At 37.5% G+C, this 16708-nt stretch overlaps 1 protein-coding gene across 1 annotated transcript in view; it reads right to left on the reverse strand.

Moving 5' to 3' along the window:
- Positions 1-10055: 10055 nt before the first annotated feature.
- The window catches only part of LOC106882017 (neuropeptide receptor 15), a 303605-nt gene continuing 296952 nt past the window's right edge, over positions 10056-16708 (reverse strand). Inside the window, exon 2 of the mRNA XM_052972120.2 lies at positions 10056-14103. Within this exon, the coding sequence (XP_052828080.1) occupies positions 13392-14103 (712 nt within the window). The 3' untranslated portion in view covers positions 10056-13391. The remainder of the gene's footprint in view (positions 14104-16708) is intronic.

Below are 16708 nucleotides of genomic sequence, written 5' to 3' on the forward strand. Positions count from 1 at the left end.
GCCCGGTCTGGGAATCGAAACCGCGATCCTATGACCGCGAGTCCGCTGCCCTAACCACTGGGCCATTGCGCCTTCATATCTTTCTATAGACATATCAAAACAGGATATTGGAAAATTTTCTGGTATTACTTATTCACCATTACACGTGTTTCATTTGCTAATGGGAGTTACAAAATTGTTCACGCTGTACAATTGTTCTAATTAGCAAATGAAAATAGATAGTACCAAAATTTTTTTTTGCAATCTTCTGTTTTGATATTACTTTATAGAAAATATGTTCTGTATTTTCAGCTCTTATGCATATCTCACACAAATATAACATCTAAAACACATTTGGAATACTGAAATAAGCTGATGAGCTTGAAGAGGATACAGCTTGGATTTTAACCCTCTATATATAATCTTTCTATAAAGGGTAAAGGGTAAAGACCCCTTTCAGTCATGAATGATGAAGGGATTGCACCTAGAAAGTTACCCTCTCAGGCACATGTCCGGGCAAGGTTGTTTTATGGAAGACCAGCAGTCACCGATGCATACCAGCCTCCCTTCGCCACGCTCCTTATGTTATCCAAGGGAAAGGTAAAGACCGATACAGCTTGGTACCAGTGACCTCACAACTCATTTCTACAGCTGAGTGAACTGGAGCAACGTGAAATAAAGTGTCTTGCTCAAAAACACAACACTCAGCCCGGTCCGGTACTGGGGTCGATTCATGATTGTGAGCCCGGCGCTCTAACCACTGAGCCATGCATCTTCACAATCTTTCTATAGATATATACTTTATTTTGGACTCTGTTTAGCTCCCATTGCATAAATAGGAGGCGAGTCTTTCTTTCAATAACATCTAATCCAACAACCTAGTTATTATCTACATAAAACCCTTCAGGATTGGCTGTAATATTAGTTTCAAATTTTGGCACAAGGCCAGAAATTTTTGGGAAGAGGATAAACCGATTACATCGACCTCCCCCCCACCAAGTGTTCAACTGGTACTTAATTTATCGACCCCCGAAAGGACGAAAGGCAAAGGCGACATCGACGGAATTTGAACTCAGAATATAATATAAACACGAACGAAATGTTGCCAAACATTTTGTCCGGCATGCTAACGATTCTTTTCTACTCGAGGCACAAGGCCCGAAATTTTTGGGGAAGGTGGGGCCAGCCGATTAGATCGACTCCAGTATGCAATCGGTATTAATTTATTGACCCCGAAAGGACGAAAGGCAAAGTCGACATCGGCGGAATTTGAACTCAGAATATAATATAAAGACGAACGAAATGTTGCCAAACATTTTGTCCGGCATGCTAACAGTTTTGCCAGCTCATCGCCTAAAAGCTTGACTGTGATATTACTTACAGAATATATATCCATCTCAAAACTTCACTATATTGCGTAGTCTTCTCTATTTTAACTTAGTTTTTCTCCTAAACTTACCCATACTAGTTTTCGAACCTTTGAGCGTGGTTCTCAATAAAAAGTCCTCAGTTTCTTGTTCTAATATATTCTCGTATCAGGCATTTTCTGTTGCTGTACTTGTTTTTGTTTTTCGTCTCAGTCGAGGGTCTTCTCACGAATTTTCTGCGGAGATTTAGCTTCTTTTGCATATTTAAACAGAGTTCTCTCCTGAATTTTTACCCGTTGAATTGATATTTCTTTTGTGATTTTAACACCGTCTGTTTGACTTGGATTTTAAGTTTTTTGGGAAACATTTCTTTTTGTGGTATGTCGTTTTTGATTCATCACCGGTTTGGGTATCATTCATTTTTAGCTTTAGTTTTCCCCTGCAATTTATAATCTGTAAAAATCTTTTGTTTCCAAAAAGTAAAAACACGATCTATTTGACTTTTTCTAGTTTTCTACGCTTGCTGTTCTAATTATAACCCGCATAGATTATTGCTGGCAGAATCATTAGCACGCTGGGCAAAATGCTTAGCCAGTATTTCGTCCGTCTTTACGTTCTGAGTTCAAATTCCGCCGAGATCGACTTTACCGAGATCATACTTTAGGAGGTCGATGAAATAAGTACCAGTTACGCACTGGGGTCGATGTAATCGACTAGTCCCCTCCCCCAAATTTCAGGCCTTGTGCCTATAGTAAAAAGGGTTATTATTATTGCTGTTGTTGCTTATTGCTTACTGTTCATCTACGTTTGGTTGTAAAGTGAGCTGTGTTGCCTTTACACTCCGATCTTTTGTGGCCCCTGTTTCTGTTGTGATTTGTTATAGTGTGATTTGAGTTGTATTACTTTACCTAAGGTAGTTATATTTATTCCCCGGTAGATATAATCAGAACAACCTCCACTCCAACCGGTGCGGGTCAGCACTTGATCTGTTTATCGGTAATAGATGGGTCTCTATTTCGATTACCTTAACTATCACAGCGTATTTATTTTATAATTTATTTTATATTTTATATCACATTTTGTGAACACTCGCGCTGTTGATTACATGTTTTTAAGAGATCAATCATTGGTTCATTACATTTACAGTAAAGGCAGTAACGAGGAAATCTCTAAGTTTATGAGAGACGATTACGTTCGGTAAAGCATCGATTTTTTTTTAGATCTTATGCTGATGTTTAGATTTTATGCGAACATAAATCGGTGGAAGATATACACGTATAAACAAACACACAAATGTGTGCAGAAACACACACACGCTGACACACACACACACATACACACACACACACGCACACACACACACACACACACACACACACACACACACACACACACACACACACACACACACACACACACACACACACACATACAAACGATGAACTTTTGCTCAGTCTGTGTCTATGAAATTCCACTTGCAAGATATTGGTAGCAGATGCCGTTTGCTGTAAATAGCATGTCGTAAGATCGAGCCGAGTATCATGCATTTGTTTGTTCAAAGGAAATATGTCATCAGATTGTAAGATGTGATCTTTCGTTTCTTGTAGAATGGACAGGTTCCACTGATCAGAGGGCCAATATGTTTTCAGTAGTCACTCCTTGGGGCTTTCTTGATGACGTTGTTGATGACACAGAGGCTGATGCTGAGGCCACAACCTTCGCAGAAATTCTTGGTCAGTGAACAAGTGTAGTTGTCGTCTATGCGACACGCCTTTCCATTGATCATCCTTTTGAAGAGCTTGCAGCCCTATGTCAAGCACAATAAAATTGAGTGATGATGCGGTTAAATGCTTTGAGATAGAACTCTCAGACCAAGCTTTCATCAACTTTTCCAAACTCTATTTAAGAGAGGCAGTTACTGTCTTCCGTAAATTTTATGAAAGGTAGGTGAGAATGTAAAAACTGGTGAAACCAAATGGACATACTCTAGCTATACTATTATAGGTGGACAGCAAGCACTATGTCGGAGTAGTTGTCCCGAATCATCCCCTGTTTGGCGTTTCCTTATTTGAGGATCCCTTTTTATGATTTTGTTGTTCTTTATTCTTATTGTCTTCAAATTTTAGCACATGACCAGTGATTTCTAGGGAGGGTGCAAGTCGATTACATCGACCTCAGTGCTTGACTGGTACTTATTTTATCGACCCCGAAACGGATGAAAGGCAAAGTCAACCTCGGTGTAATTTGAACTCAGAACATAAAGATGGACGAAATGTCGCAAACCATTTTGCCCGGCGTGCTAACGATTCTGCCTTATTCGTTTTTGATATTTATTTATTAATGTGTGTAGTTAATGTTGATAGCTTTTACTCCATGCAGAATGTTCAATGTTTTTTATTTTTACTTTGGGTGTATTTGTTTTTATTTTCTTTAACCTATGGCATTGAAAGTTCCCTGTGTAATGTGTATGTTCGGTGCCTAGTACTGCTACTTTCTGTGTTGTACAGATTGAGAAAGTGTGTGTATGTGTGTATGTGTGTATGTGTGTTTGAGGATATGTGTTTGCATGTTTTATAATCATTTCAAAGCCACCTATTTATCATTATCGGAATTGTTTCTATTTTGGTTATCTCTACCTTCAGATCTTTATATTTGGAAGAGAAAGTCTGACCAGGAAGCATTTCCTTAAGCCCTTTAGCATTCAGATAACTCTGTCAAATGCAATGCTTATTTATTCCTATTTTTTTAGCATCAATCATGCATCATCTCGTAGCTTCGAGATTTCAATGTGACTGTTTATTTTTCTAATGACATTGTAGCGTAAGTATGAGGAGTCAGATCTGACCAGGTTTAACATAAAACTGGTAGAATATTTGGACCTGATATGGGTGGTTTAAATGTTAAAGAGTTAATGATCGCTCTTGGACAATCTGTTGGCAGCCGATCAAACGCTTTGCACAGAATGGTAGTTAGTTTTTGTTTGTTCAAGGCTGTACTGAATGTATACAATAGATAATGTGTCATATTTGTTTTAGAACTGAAAACATCATGGCGCATAAAGGATGATTATTTGGGTTGTATTTCGCATCGTATATAAAATTTTGATTATATTTATGTATTTGGAGATATCTTTTTTTTTTTTTACCATACTCAGTTCATAAATTTTCATTGGTTCAATTTAATCTCATCCCTGTATTTTTATTTATTCCCATTTTAGGCCCTTGTATTTTGATAGCCCCTTGACATTTATCCGGAGACAGGATTGAGATGTTTATCTAAGTGAATAGGTCATTATTTTTGTTTGATTAAGATATCTGGGTTGGTCACTTTGAGTTCTTCGTGAGAGTGTGAAGGCATGTTCTACAGCATCATTATCGTATCGTTGTCACGTAACGGACTTGGTGCTTCCTGCTGCTTTTTTTTTTTTTATAGTTTTCATGCTTAACAGTCTGTTTATTACCCATTGAATATAGCTACCTTCCCAATAAAATCTATAGATACAGTCTGTATTTGAAAGGAATTGGGCCGTCGGAAATTGAAACTGTCGATTGTTTCTTTATGTTGAAGCCATGCCGTAGTCTGCAGTTGATATTAACTGCCTGTTTTATCATATTATTCTATTTAAACAAATATTTGTACTGTTATGTATTGATCCTGTCCAGCTAAAATCAGCCCTTCCGTTTCTGATTTTAGTTCAGTGTTTTCGATTCATTGTTCGCTTTGTTACTGGTTTACTTCCTCTCAATCCTGTCTTGCAAGGATGCTCACATCGGAAAAGTTTTCTCTCTTTTATTTCCTGTATTAGAGTTTATTCCCCCCACCACGGACTTCACTGGTTTTGTCCTTATCTAAAAACAAATTCCTTTGTGTTGAAATTAGATTCTGTTTTGTAATTGTTTTCCACTTTTATTTAGAGATGAGTTTTTCTGTTTCTAAAGTTCTCTTTCTTTATTGTCATTGTTATTATTAACCAATATACATATTAATTGTGGCCAAAATAGCAGGTAATTGGCAGACTTCAGGCATGTCGTTTCTGTTACCGCATTCCTGAACCAACAAATTAAAACAAAATATATAAATGTTGTGTCAATAAAAATATAAGGGTGTCTACAAAACAAGATAAAAATACAAAGAAATCTTACACACACACACACACACACACACACACACACACACACACACACACACACACACACACACACACACACACACACACACACACACACACACACACACACACATACGCATTTACATAAATGCATGCATATGTATGTATGTATGTATGTATGTATGTATGTGTGTGTTCATGTGTGTATATGTGTGTGTGTTCATGTGTGTGTGTATGTGTATGAGGTGACAGGTTGCTCACGAGTCCTACTGGTAACATGGAGCGCAGTACAAGCTGTTGCATAACCGGCAACTGGGTTTTTCGGCCAAGTTCGCTTCGTAAGGAGGGCTGCTAGAAGGCTGGCAGAAAAATACAAAAAACGAGATGCACCCGGTGGACGGGAAACCAACGTGGGACAAACAATATCTCGTAATAGTACATATTTTTTTCGATATGTTGACAGTGGGTAAGCGTATCTTTATGATTAGGAAACAAAGGCCCAGCCTATGGAATGTCACCACAGCTCTTCTCTAAGACCTAAGAATTTCAGAAGTCAGCAGTCGGTACAGTGAGACACGGTGACTCTCATTTGCCTTGATTTTCGGGAATGTGGCTGTGTCGTGAACACAATGGTAAATTCTAGAAGCCATTAAGAAGAATAAGATTCTGAAAACGACCCACATACCCTCTGACAATGCAACCACACGCATCTTTGGCAATTGGGTGGTCAGTGGCTCCTCATCCACAGAACAGTAGGCATCTGGAGATTTCCGTCAACTACCTATTCAGCCCCATGAAGGACAGTCTCCGGGGGGTGGGGGCAATCAGTTGACGACTTAGGCAAGGTGAACGTAGTTATGAAGAATTGGTACAACAGTACACACCTGGACTTTTTCAAACAAGTTTCGAAAGTTGGGTTTAACAATGGCGCGAATGCATCGCTTATGATGTAGACTATGTTGAGTTGTAACTCTGTACAGATGATGAAGTTCTGTACTGTCGCGTACTTCTTTTGTTGATTCTACCTCTATTGGATCTCTCTCTCTCTCTCCACTGATATTATTATAAACAATAATATCGTCATATATATTTATATAATTTTTATTCACTTAGATCACCTTTTAAAATTTGCTGCGGTATTAAAAACGGTCATCGCACACATTGGTTGAGATGAACAAACTCTACGACCCTGGGGGTTAGTAAGACTCGCTGAGGATGAACTAATGGTATTTCTCAAAGTTCGAAATCACGGTAATACGGGTATGTCTGATTTTTCAGTTCCCAATTATTTTCGTCATTGATACGGGGTCTTAGGGTTTTTGCTTATTTGCCCGCTTTCACCTTCGTGTTTAAGTGAAAACTTGTGACTTGGTCATACTGACTACAATGTTAGCATACCGGTATTGCTTGTTAGTCCCCATAATTATTAATACACACACAAACGCGCGCACGCGCACGCACACACACACGCACACACAGAGAGGCGTAGGCATGCCTGTGTGGTAAGAAGTTTGTTTCCCAACCACACACTTCCGGATCCAGTCCATTGTGTGGCACCTTGGGCAAGTGTTTTCTATTATAGCCTCTGGACGACTAATTCCTTGTGAGTGGATTTGGTAGTTGGAAAATTGAAAGAAACCTATCATATATAATATATGTATATTCATTTATATATATGCACGCGCGCGTATGCCCCCACACACACCACATACACATATATACATAATACATATATGTAATATATACGCCCACACCATCTTTGACAACCCTGCTGCAAGATGTGCCTATTTTCCAGCCTGTTAGAAACTGACAGCTGAATTATTTCGATAAATTTATAACATTGTAATTACATGTATATATATATATATATATATATATATATATATATATATATATATATATATATATATATATATATATATATATATAAAAATTCATAAGAAGGTACCGATATTTGCTGGAAATTGATACATTTGTATTGAAATATTTTTCATTATATATATATATATATATATATATATAAGACCGCGTTCTGCCTCATCTTCGAAACGCCTAGTTTAGAATTGAGGCAGCTGATGAAGGAAAAGTTCCATAGGTGGCGCGTCTGTTTTCCTATGTGTTCGTCCTGTTGTCTGTAATCAAAGTCCATTTTTGTGCTTTATGTTCCCGTTCCCTTTTCTGACGTCCTGTACCCGGATATGCATCTATATATACATGTAGATGTAGGTATCTACATACATGTATGTATACATGCATATGCTCATATATCATTTGTATTATATATATATATATATACACACACACATAAATTCATACATTATACATAAATTCATTCATACTTAAAACACGCACACACACACACGTGTGCGTGTGTTTATACATACATAAAAAATCACCAAAAACCTGCGAAGCTTAGCGGAGCAAGTGAAAAGATTTTCGAAGTATTCTGCTGTTATGAAAGGTGTTGAGACTTGCCATTTCCGTTGTTCCGTTTCTGTTGCTTTTTCCACACCGTTATAGATCATTCAATTCTCACTTGTGATCCTTATCAATGTTCATGTTCTCTGGTTCTACGATGACGAACGGGAAGAAATTCCAAACTATAATACTTTTAAGAGGGCCATTTTTGAAACTTTTATTCTTTTATTTGTTTACCTGTTTCAGTCATTTGACTGCGACCATTCTGGAGCACCGCTTTAAAGGGTTATTTAGTCGAAGAAGTCGGCCTCAGGACTTATTCTTTGTAAGCAAAGTACTTATTCAATCGTTTTTTTGCCGAACCGCTAAGTTACGGGGACGTACACACCAACATCAGTTCTCAAGCGATGGTGGGGGAGACAAATATAGACACACACACACACACACACACACACACACACACACACACACACACACACACACACACACACACGCACACACGCACACACACGACGGGCTTCTTTCAGTTTCCGTCTACCAAATTCACTCACAAGGCTTTGGTCGGCCCGATACTATAGTAGAAGACACTTACCCAAGGTACCACACAGTAGGACTGAACCTGGAACCATGTGGTTGGGAAGTAAGCTTTTTATCACACAGCCACGCCTAATGTAATTCTATTTTCTGGTCATGTCTTGGGGGATTCCGCCTTTTCCTTTATTATCATCGATCATGTTAATATGTACTTTTACATTCAAATACATTCGCAGCTATGTGCTTACACACTAAACATTACACACATATGTGTGCGTGTATGCATGTCGAAGAATATAATACACAGTTACATAAACTCACTCGCATGCACATACATACATTCGCACACCCGTACACAGACATATATATAACAATGCAATAGGGACCAAGGAGATCTTGGCAAATTAATTGAGAAGCATCTCCAAGTTATACTAGGCCAAGAAGTTACTCCAAAAGAATATGCCAGTATTCCAATAAACCCAGTGGATCTCAACTGGGTCCATATGGCTCCTGAGGGTCCATATAAGATTTTATGGGGGCCAACACAACAAAATAGTAAACTGGGGGTCCACAATAGTATTTTAAGGACCCCTGAAAAATTTTGCTTTAGATGTATGTATTAGTATGTATTACAAGAAACAGCTAGGTTTCTTTCTCTAGCATTTTACATTGTTCAACCTATAGAATTTAATGTGTGAAAAGCAAAATAGGAATTTTGAAAGAAGTTTCTATAAAACTAACTTTTAATCATTGAATGGCAATAGGGCCACACCAGAATAAAATAGTAGTTAAAGGGGTCCATAGGTAAAAATGGTTGAGAAACCCTGATTTAACGGGTCTATACAAAGTTAAACACTTGTGTAATGATTTCAGGCATCCTGTAAATCTCTGTAAGTATCAATGGTTTAACTGGTACATATTACACAGTGTATGATTTGATTAACAAATAAGAATGGAAGCTCAAAACATCCTTACGATCTATAGATTGATTGTTTCGCTGAATTGAAGTCTGAATCTCACCTGATGAAATAGCATGGTTACACAGTATTGTTTTATTCTTTTACTTGTTTCAGTCATTTGACTGCGACCATACTGGAGCACCGCTATGTTACGGGGACGTAAACACAACAACACCAGTTGTCAAGCGGTGAGATGGGGGCAAATACAGACACAAATACACACAAACATAGATATATGCATATGTGTGTGTGTGTATGTGTATACATACATACATGTACGCATACATAATACGTACATACACACACACACACACACACACAAACACACATATACGACGGGATTCTTTCAGTTTCCGTCTACCAAATCCACTCACAAGGCTTTAGTTGGTCTGAGGCTATCGTGGATGATACTTGCCCAAAGTGCCACGCAGTAGGACTGAACTCGGAACCATGTGATTCGGGAGTAAGCTTCTTACTACACAGCACGTCTGCGCTAGTAGAATTACGTGATGTTATGTAATGCACTATCAATTGTTAAATAAATAATCATGCTATTGAAACGAGTGTAGTACTGTTTTGAGCTGTCCATTCTTAATTGTTGTATATATATATATATATATATATATATATATATATATATATATATATACATACTGAATTACAAATATAAATACAATTTCAAAATACAAATGCTATTCTCACATGTTTATTAAAAAGATATACACACGTACAGTAAATGATTGGTTACACATTACACAATTAGAGAAAAAGATACAATAGTTTGACTTAATTTGTCTGATGATTACTTAGACTTGAAACCCAAAACCACAATTACTATATTTCAATTTTTAATCTACTTGTAACGTGGAATAGTTTATATAGTTTTCTTTGTATTTAATCATCCATCACATTCTCTGTTGTTCATATATAAACATATTGACATATTAAAATATTGGATAACTATTTGCTTAATGATTTTGTTCTGAGAAGCAAGAGCATCGTCTGTAGCCCAATACAGATGATAGTTCGAACTTATGAAGGTAGGTTAGTAGTTAGTGGCGGATGGGGGGAACTTAAGTAGTGAAGCAATTTTAAGATGGAAGAAGAATTCGGAAAAATACATTATAGAAATCGGTACACTTTTTGTGGGGAGTGTCGATCTGGAAATGTTTTTCTATCTTGTGAGCCAAAGCGAATAAAAAGAACAAAAAAATGAGAAATTACGCTCAAACAAAGCTATAGAAGCAGCTTGTTTTAAACATTTTATCTTAAACGTTACATGTTGTAATGAAGGAATCACCACACGTTTAATGATGTAAAAATCGATTCACTGCATGTCATGTATGACAAAGCATGCAGTGAAGATTTAAAATATTTTTAGCTAGGTTAGTGGTTGGGGTCGGCGCTCACGAACGCAAGATCGTGGTTTCGTTTCGTAGACCATGCGGTGCGTTGTATTCTTGAGCAAAACACTTCATTTCACGTTGCTGCCGTCCACTCATCTGTAGACGAGTAACCCTGTGACAGACTGGTGTCCTGTTTAGGGGTTATGCAGTGATCTCGGTTACTTACTTGCCTTGGAAACTGGATAACTGACCCGGCCCGATGAGTCCGAGAACTAGATAGAATAGGTCTAGGGGTGGATGATGATGAATTGTGTGTGTCTGGATGTGTTTGGGAGAGAGAGAGAGAGAGAGAGAGAGGGAGGCTTCGGAGTGAATCTAGCAAAAAGCCATTTTGCCAGTTTTCTTCAAAAGACAAATAAGTATTTTTTTGTCACTCTCTCCTTTCTTAGAATCCATAATTCATATAAACTATACTGATTTCAAATTTTGGCACAAAGCCAGCAATTATGGCTGGGGTGGTGGGGAATGGCTAGTCGATTACATCGACCCCAGTGTTCAACTGGTGCTTATTTTATCGACCCCGAAGGGATGAAAAGCAAAGTTGACCGTGGCAGAATTTGAACTCAGAACATAAATACAGACGAAATGCCGCTAGGCATTTTCCTCGGCGTCTTAATTCTGCCAGCTCATCGCTTTATTCATGTAAACTATATTCTTTTCTACTCTCGGCACAAGGCCCGGAATTTTTTGGGAGGGAGCCAATCGATTAGATCGACCCCAGTACTCAACTGGTACTTTATTTATCGACCCCGAATTCGGCGGAATTTGAACTCAGAACGTAAGGCCAGACGAAATACCGCTAAGCATTTCGCCCGTCGTGCTAACGTTTCTGCCAGCTTGCCTCCTCTCACGTAAACTGTATTGCGATAACCTATGAGACTCTATTCTTTCCTCTTGCTCCATTCTTGTGAAAACTGTTACGGTTTATCGTATCTGGGGAAACTGAGTTTTTATCAAACGAAAGATTTCACTTCTTTTTTTTTTGTATTCGTATAAAAGCATTGAATCATTTGAGGCCTCTGTAGAAATGAAACCCAGCAAATGAGGGCGAAAGTTGTTGTTATGGAACTAAAGGTAAATAAAAACAATTTTAGCATGCAGCATTATATATTCAATAAAGGTGGATTTGGCTTGCGGCCCACACTTTGTCGACACCCTACTATAAAGTTTAGGACACAATAGTTAGAAATAAGTGGAATAAGGTATCTGGGTTAGGATATGGGGAGTAGGGTTTGTTGTATTTCTACCTGAAAACTCCCTGTTATTTTGGGCAATTGAGTAAATATAAAAATTTAATAAATGGAGTAATACGCATATGTTAAATGAATTCTTTTATTTCCAACATATGTTTCGAAGATTACAAATAGTCTTAAAAATGTCTTGCGGTTAAGCTGGTTCCTATGTATTTCCCTGAAGAGAAGATTACATCTTTATCAACATCACTTATTCCTTTGGAAGGAACCATTTGTAATCTTCGAAACATATGTTGGAAATAAAAGAATTCATTTAACATATGCGTATTACTCCATTTATTAAATTTATATATATATATTTATATATTGAATGTAATCATTCTCTCCCTCTCCCTTTCTCTCTCTCTCTCGCGCACACACACACACACACACACACACACACACACACACACACACACACACACACTCACACACGCACATTCACAATTGCGTTGATTTATTTTGATGAGGTTCTAAGGCCTTACATTTTAGAAATGAAAAAAAAAAAAATGAGAAATTTCGACGTTCATGCCTTGTTCAAAAATCATGAGCAGTTTGAATGAGCTCAGTAACGTCAGTTCATGTTCGATCCTTGAATACCTCGAGTACCTACATATTCTTTCATACTTTCAGCTTGACCAAAAATGCTTGTGAGTGAAATTTGTTAGACGAGACTTCTATAATTGAGTTGTAGACTAAATCCATAATCCGTTTAAAAACGATGAGCCGGCTACCGAAAGCTTTTTGCAGAATTTTCTCTTTGGCAATAACCCATACTCGTTCTTTTGTCTGAAGATCGAACTACGATCTACCATTATCGGAGCGCTCCATCCCGTGAAAAATTTCATTTGCTTTTTTTCCCTCCTCTTGACTAAGTCATATAAAAGATCTCCTTCGGTCATGAATGACCATGGGATTGCACCTAGAAAGTTACCCTTCGAGGCACAAGTCCGGTAGTCGCCTATGTATACCAGCTTCCCCTCTTCACGCCACCGACGTTATCCAAGAGAAAGACAGAGGCTGATACAGCTTGGCACCTGTGACGTCGCAATTCATTCCTGCAGCTGAGTGAACTGGAGCAGTGTGAAATGAAGTGTCTTGCTCAAGAAAACAGAACACAACCCGGTCCGGGAATCGAACTTACTACCTCATGATTGTGAGCCCCACGCTCTAACCACTGAGCTATCATATAAATATGAAACAAATCTCTCTGTTTCTGTTTCTCTGTCTGTCTGTCTGAGTGTCTGTCTATCTCTCACGCACACACACACCCTACAAAGCTAGGTATTCGTTAAATTAAATAAAAAAGAATAACCCCAAAATGAAATGAAAATACATTTAAGGAATCAAAAATTAGAATGTACAATAACAAGGACGAGAACTGTCCGTCACACTTCTGTTGTAGCTGACCTGAGACTTGTGAGGCGCCACATGCGGGAATTTGTTGAGGTAGCTGTCATGTGTCGGTTTTTCTCTTCATGGCCGCATAGTATGGCATTGAAACGTCGACGGAAATTCTGGCTGAAGATGCTGTAGAGTATCGGGTTAGCGGACGAATTGACATAAGCGATAACAATGGCAATTACGTGGTAAGACCAGTGGTCTTTGAACGCATGAGGCGATATCATTTTATAGAACAGCATAATCTCGATGGGTGAGTAACTGATAAAATAGACCAATACACTTATGATAAGCATTTTCACAACTCCCTTTCGCGCTTGAAGTGCATCAGAAGAGCGCTCGGTTCGACTTCCGGTTTCCGTCCAAGTCATTACAACAGGCCTGTGTAGATGTTCACTACCAAGAAACAATTGTTTTGTAATGATACAATAAAGAACCATTTGTAAAAGTAAGGGAGCGAAATAATACAAGAAAAACTCTCCAAATTTATAAATCATGAAATAAAGAAAGGAATTTGTTGGAAATCGCATGCGACAGAAACCAACTGAATCCTTTGACTTGTCATGCATCACCGTATTGAAGAGAAGCGGTGGTAAACCCGTCACCAAAGATATGAACCACACTATGCATATCACACAGATGATACGTCTCCGGTTACACACAATATGTGCTTCAAACGGGTGAATAATTCCAATGTACCTGAAAGAGAAAAAAATACATATGTTAGAAGTAATATAACATCGTAATTAACTCGTAGAAACATGTTATCAAAACAACTACTATATATTTCGGTTGAAGTTTTGTTTTAAAAGAATTTCACTCATAGTTTGTAACATTTTGACTTTTCTTTAATTCGCTTTTGAATTTAAACAATCTGAGATAATTTTCCTTCTTTGGCTGCAAGAAAAATTCAGAATTTATAGCGAAAAAATGGAGAGTGATATTTTTTTCTATTTCTAAAATTATATTATTTCAGATTCACTGAAAAGAAATTTAGGTGAGAGTAATTATTTTCCTTAGAATCTATGACATCATGCCCTTTTCTATTCTTTCATTCTTTTATTGGTTTCATTCATTGAAAAGTGTCCATGCTGTAGCACAAATACTTGCTTCAATGGAAATTTATTCTGTTTGTTTCCATATTTCTTGAACTGAGAAATGATAGGACATAAAAGGATACAATAAAAACATGCATGCGCGCACGCTCATACACACACATGAATGCATACACACACAAACATACACAGAGTCACACACACATATATACACATGCAAGCACACAACCGGTTTCTGTGCAGTTTATTCCAGCTTAATTCCTCTCAGAAAGAATATTGGTCAAGCCGGGGCTTAATAAAAAAACATTGGTCGCAACAACAACAACAACGACAACAACAACAACAACGACAACAACAACAACAACGACAACAACAACAACAACGACAACAACAACGCGTCCACATCCTCAGCTGTGCGAGATCAGAATGAAGGGAATTTTTAAAAACTAAAAAATATAGCGGCTTCTAGATGAGAATATTCAGACTTCCATTGGTCAGTTCGTGTTAGATGGATTGTTTGGTTAGGCAACGACAGCAATTAATTCCATGATATACTTCACGTGGTAAAGCAGACAAGAGAGGGACGGTGTGTGTACGTACACAAACCGATATATATATGTGTGTGTGTGTGTGTGTGTGTGTGTGTGTGTGTGTGTGCGTGTGCGTGCGTGCGTGTGTGTGTGTCTGTGTGTGTGTTTATTCTAAAAGATACAATACCAATTGCGTTGAAAGCAATCGCTAAAAGTACTAAAAGAAAGCAATTATTAGAGGGTTGACCGTCTGGAAATATTTTTATAAATCCATATTCGCAGAAATTTCCTATAATTTCGTTTTCTCAAGTTTATTGAATTTTTTTGACTCCTCGCATATTTAAATATTCATTGCATTCACTGCATCCAATTCTTCACAAATTTAAATATTCATTGCATTCACTGCATCCAATTCTTCACAAATTTAAATATTCATTGCATTCACTGCGGAGTATTCCATTTTTATTCGTAATGTCTCACTTTCTCTTTTAATGTTTCATTTCAAGTTTTAATTCGTTATTTGGAAAACCGACAGTTTATTCTATTAATGTGTACGTAATGTAAAAACATTATTTATTGAGTGAAAAAAAAAAAAGAAAAAATACCCGTATAATTTTTGTAAAACAATTTTAAAGTGATTTTGTTGTTATGGCTGTCTGGAACGCTATAAGCCTTACAATAATAGCTATCCGGACCGATTTTGGCCATTTTCCCATTTCACTCTCACATGTAGTGATATTATTTTCAATATTTTTCTCTCAGTAAAAACATTTTATAGAATGATGATGCCGAAGTAACACGCGTGTGGTCCATTGGTGGAAGAAAAACAACAAAATAAATTGTAATCTAAATTGTTACCCCCTACCGTCGCTTTGAAATCGCAACCTGTTCACTGACAAAACTTCGTGCTGCATCACTTTTGTGAAATTTTGTCAGTGAACAGGTCGCGGTTTCAAAGCGACAAAATTATTTTGACACAAACTGAATTTAAACGTTGAAGTGAAACTAACGGTTTTTGTGTGTTCTTGAATGGCTTACAAATATCTTCCACGCTGAAATTGTTTTTGTTTCAGCACACGATCTCAGATCAAGTCACTTACTATGCAAGGAGATCTCCGCAATTAAAAAAAATCACTGTGGATAAATGCCAGCAATGACCTCAGGCTCTCCAATATTTTAATTTCTAAGCAGAAACAATCGGGGACAGGGAGTGGGGTTGCAAAAAATTCATAATTTCTCGAATTTTCTTTTTTATAGCATATAAATGTATTCATGGGGAAAAATACTGAAAAACATCAATACATGCGGGAGTGATAAAGAAACGTGGAGGATTATTGTTGGATGTGCGAGAAGCAACAGCCAAATCGCCCTTAAATCAATCACTTTTCCCTCTGAAAATATTAATAATTAAAAAAAAATATTTTTACCGAAAATGTTCTTCCCATGGTTTTGAAATGCAAAACAAAATTGGCCAAAATAGGTTCGGAGTGGGATGATGAGGGAGGGGGGAGGTTTGTAAAAAAAACAGTTTTCAAAAATTTTTTCAAACAAAGATGCCTCCCGCCAACCCCATCATTTTGAAGGCTGTGGTTAAAAAAAAATGGGGAAAATCCCCGCAAAAATTTTCCCCACAAATTTCTTTAAAACCGTAATCTATGCTGTTTGAAAGGGATTTGTATAAATTTTCATTAAAAGGGACCCATTTTACTGAAAGTTATG

Source organism: Octopus bimaculoides, chromosome 12, assembly GCF_046866305.1.
Source record: "Octopus bimaculoides isolate indiv1 chromosome 12, ASM4686630v1, whole genome shotgun sequence".
NCBI classification, from domain to species: domain Eukaryota; kingdom Metazoa; phylum Mollusca; class Cephalopoda; order Octopoda; family Octopodidae; genus Octopus; species Octopus bimaculoides.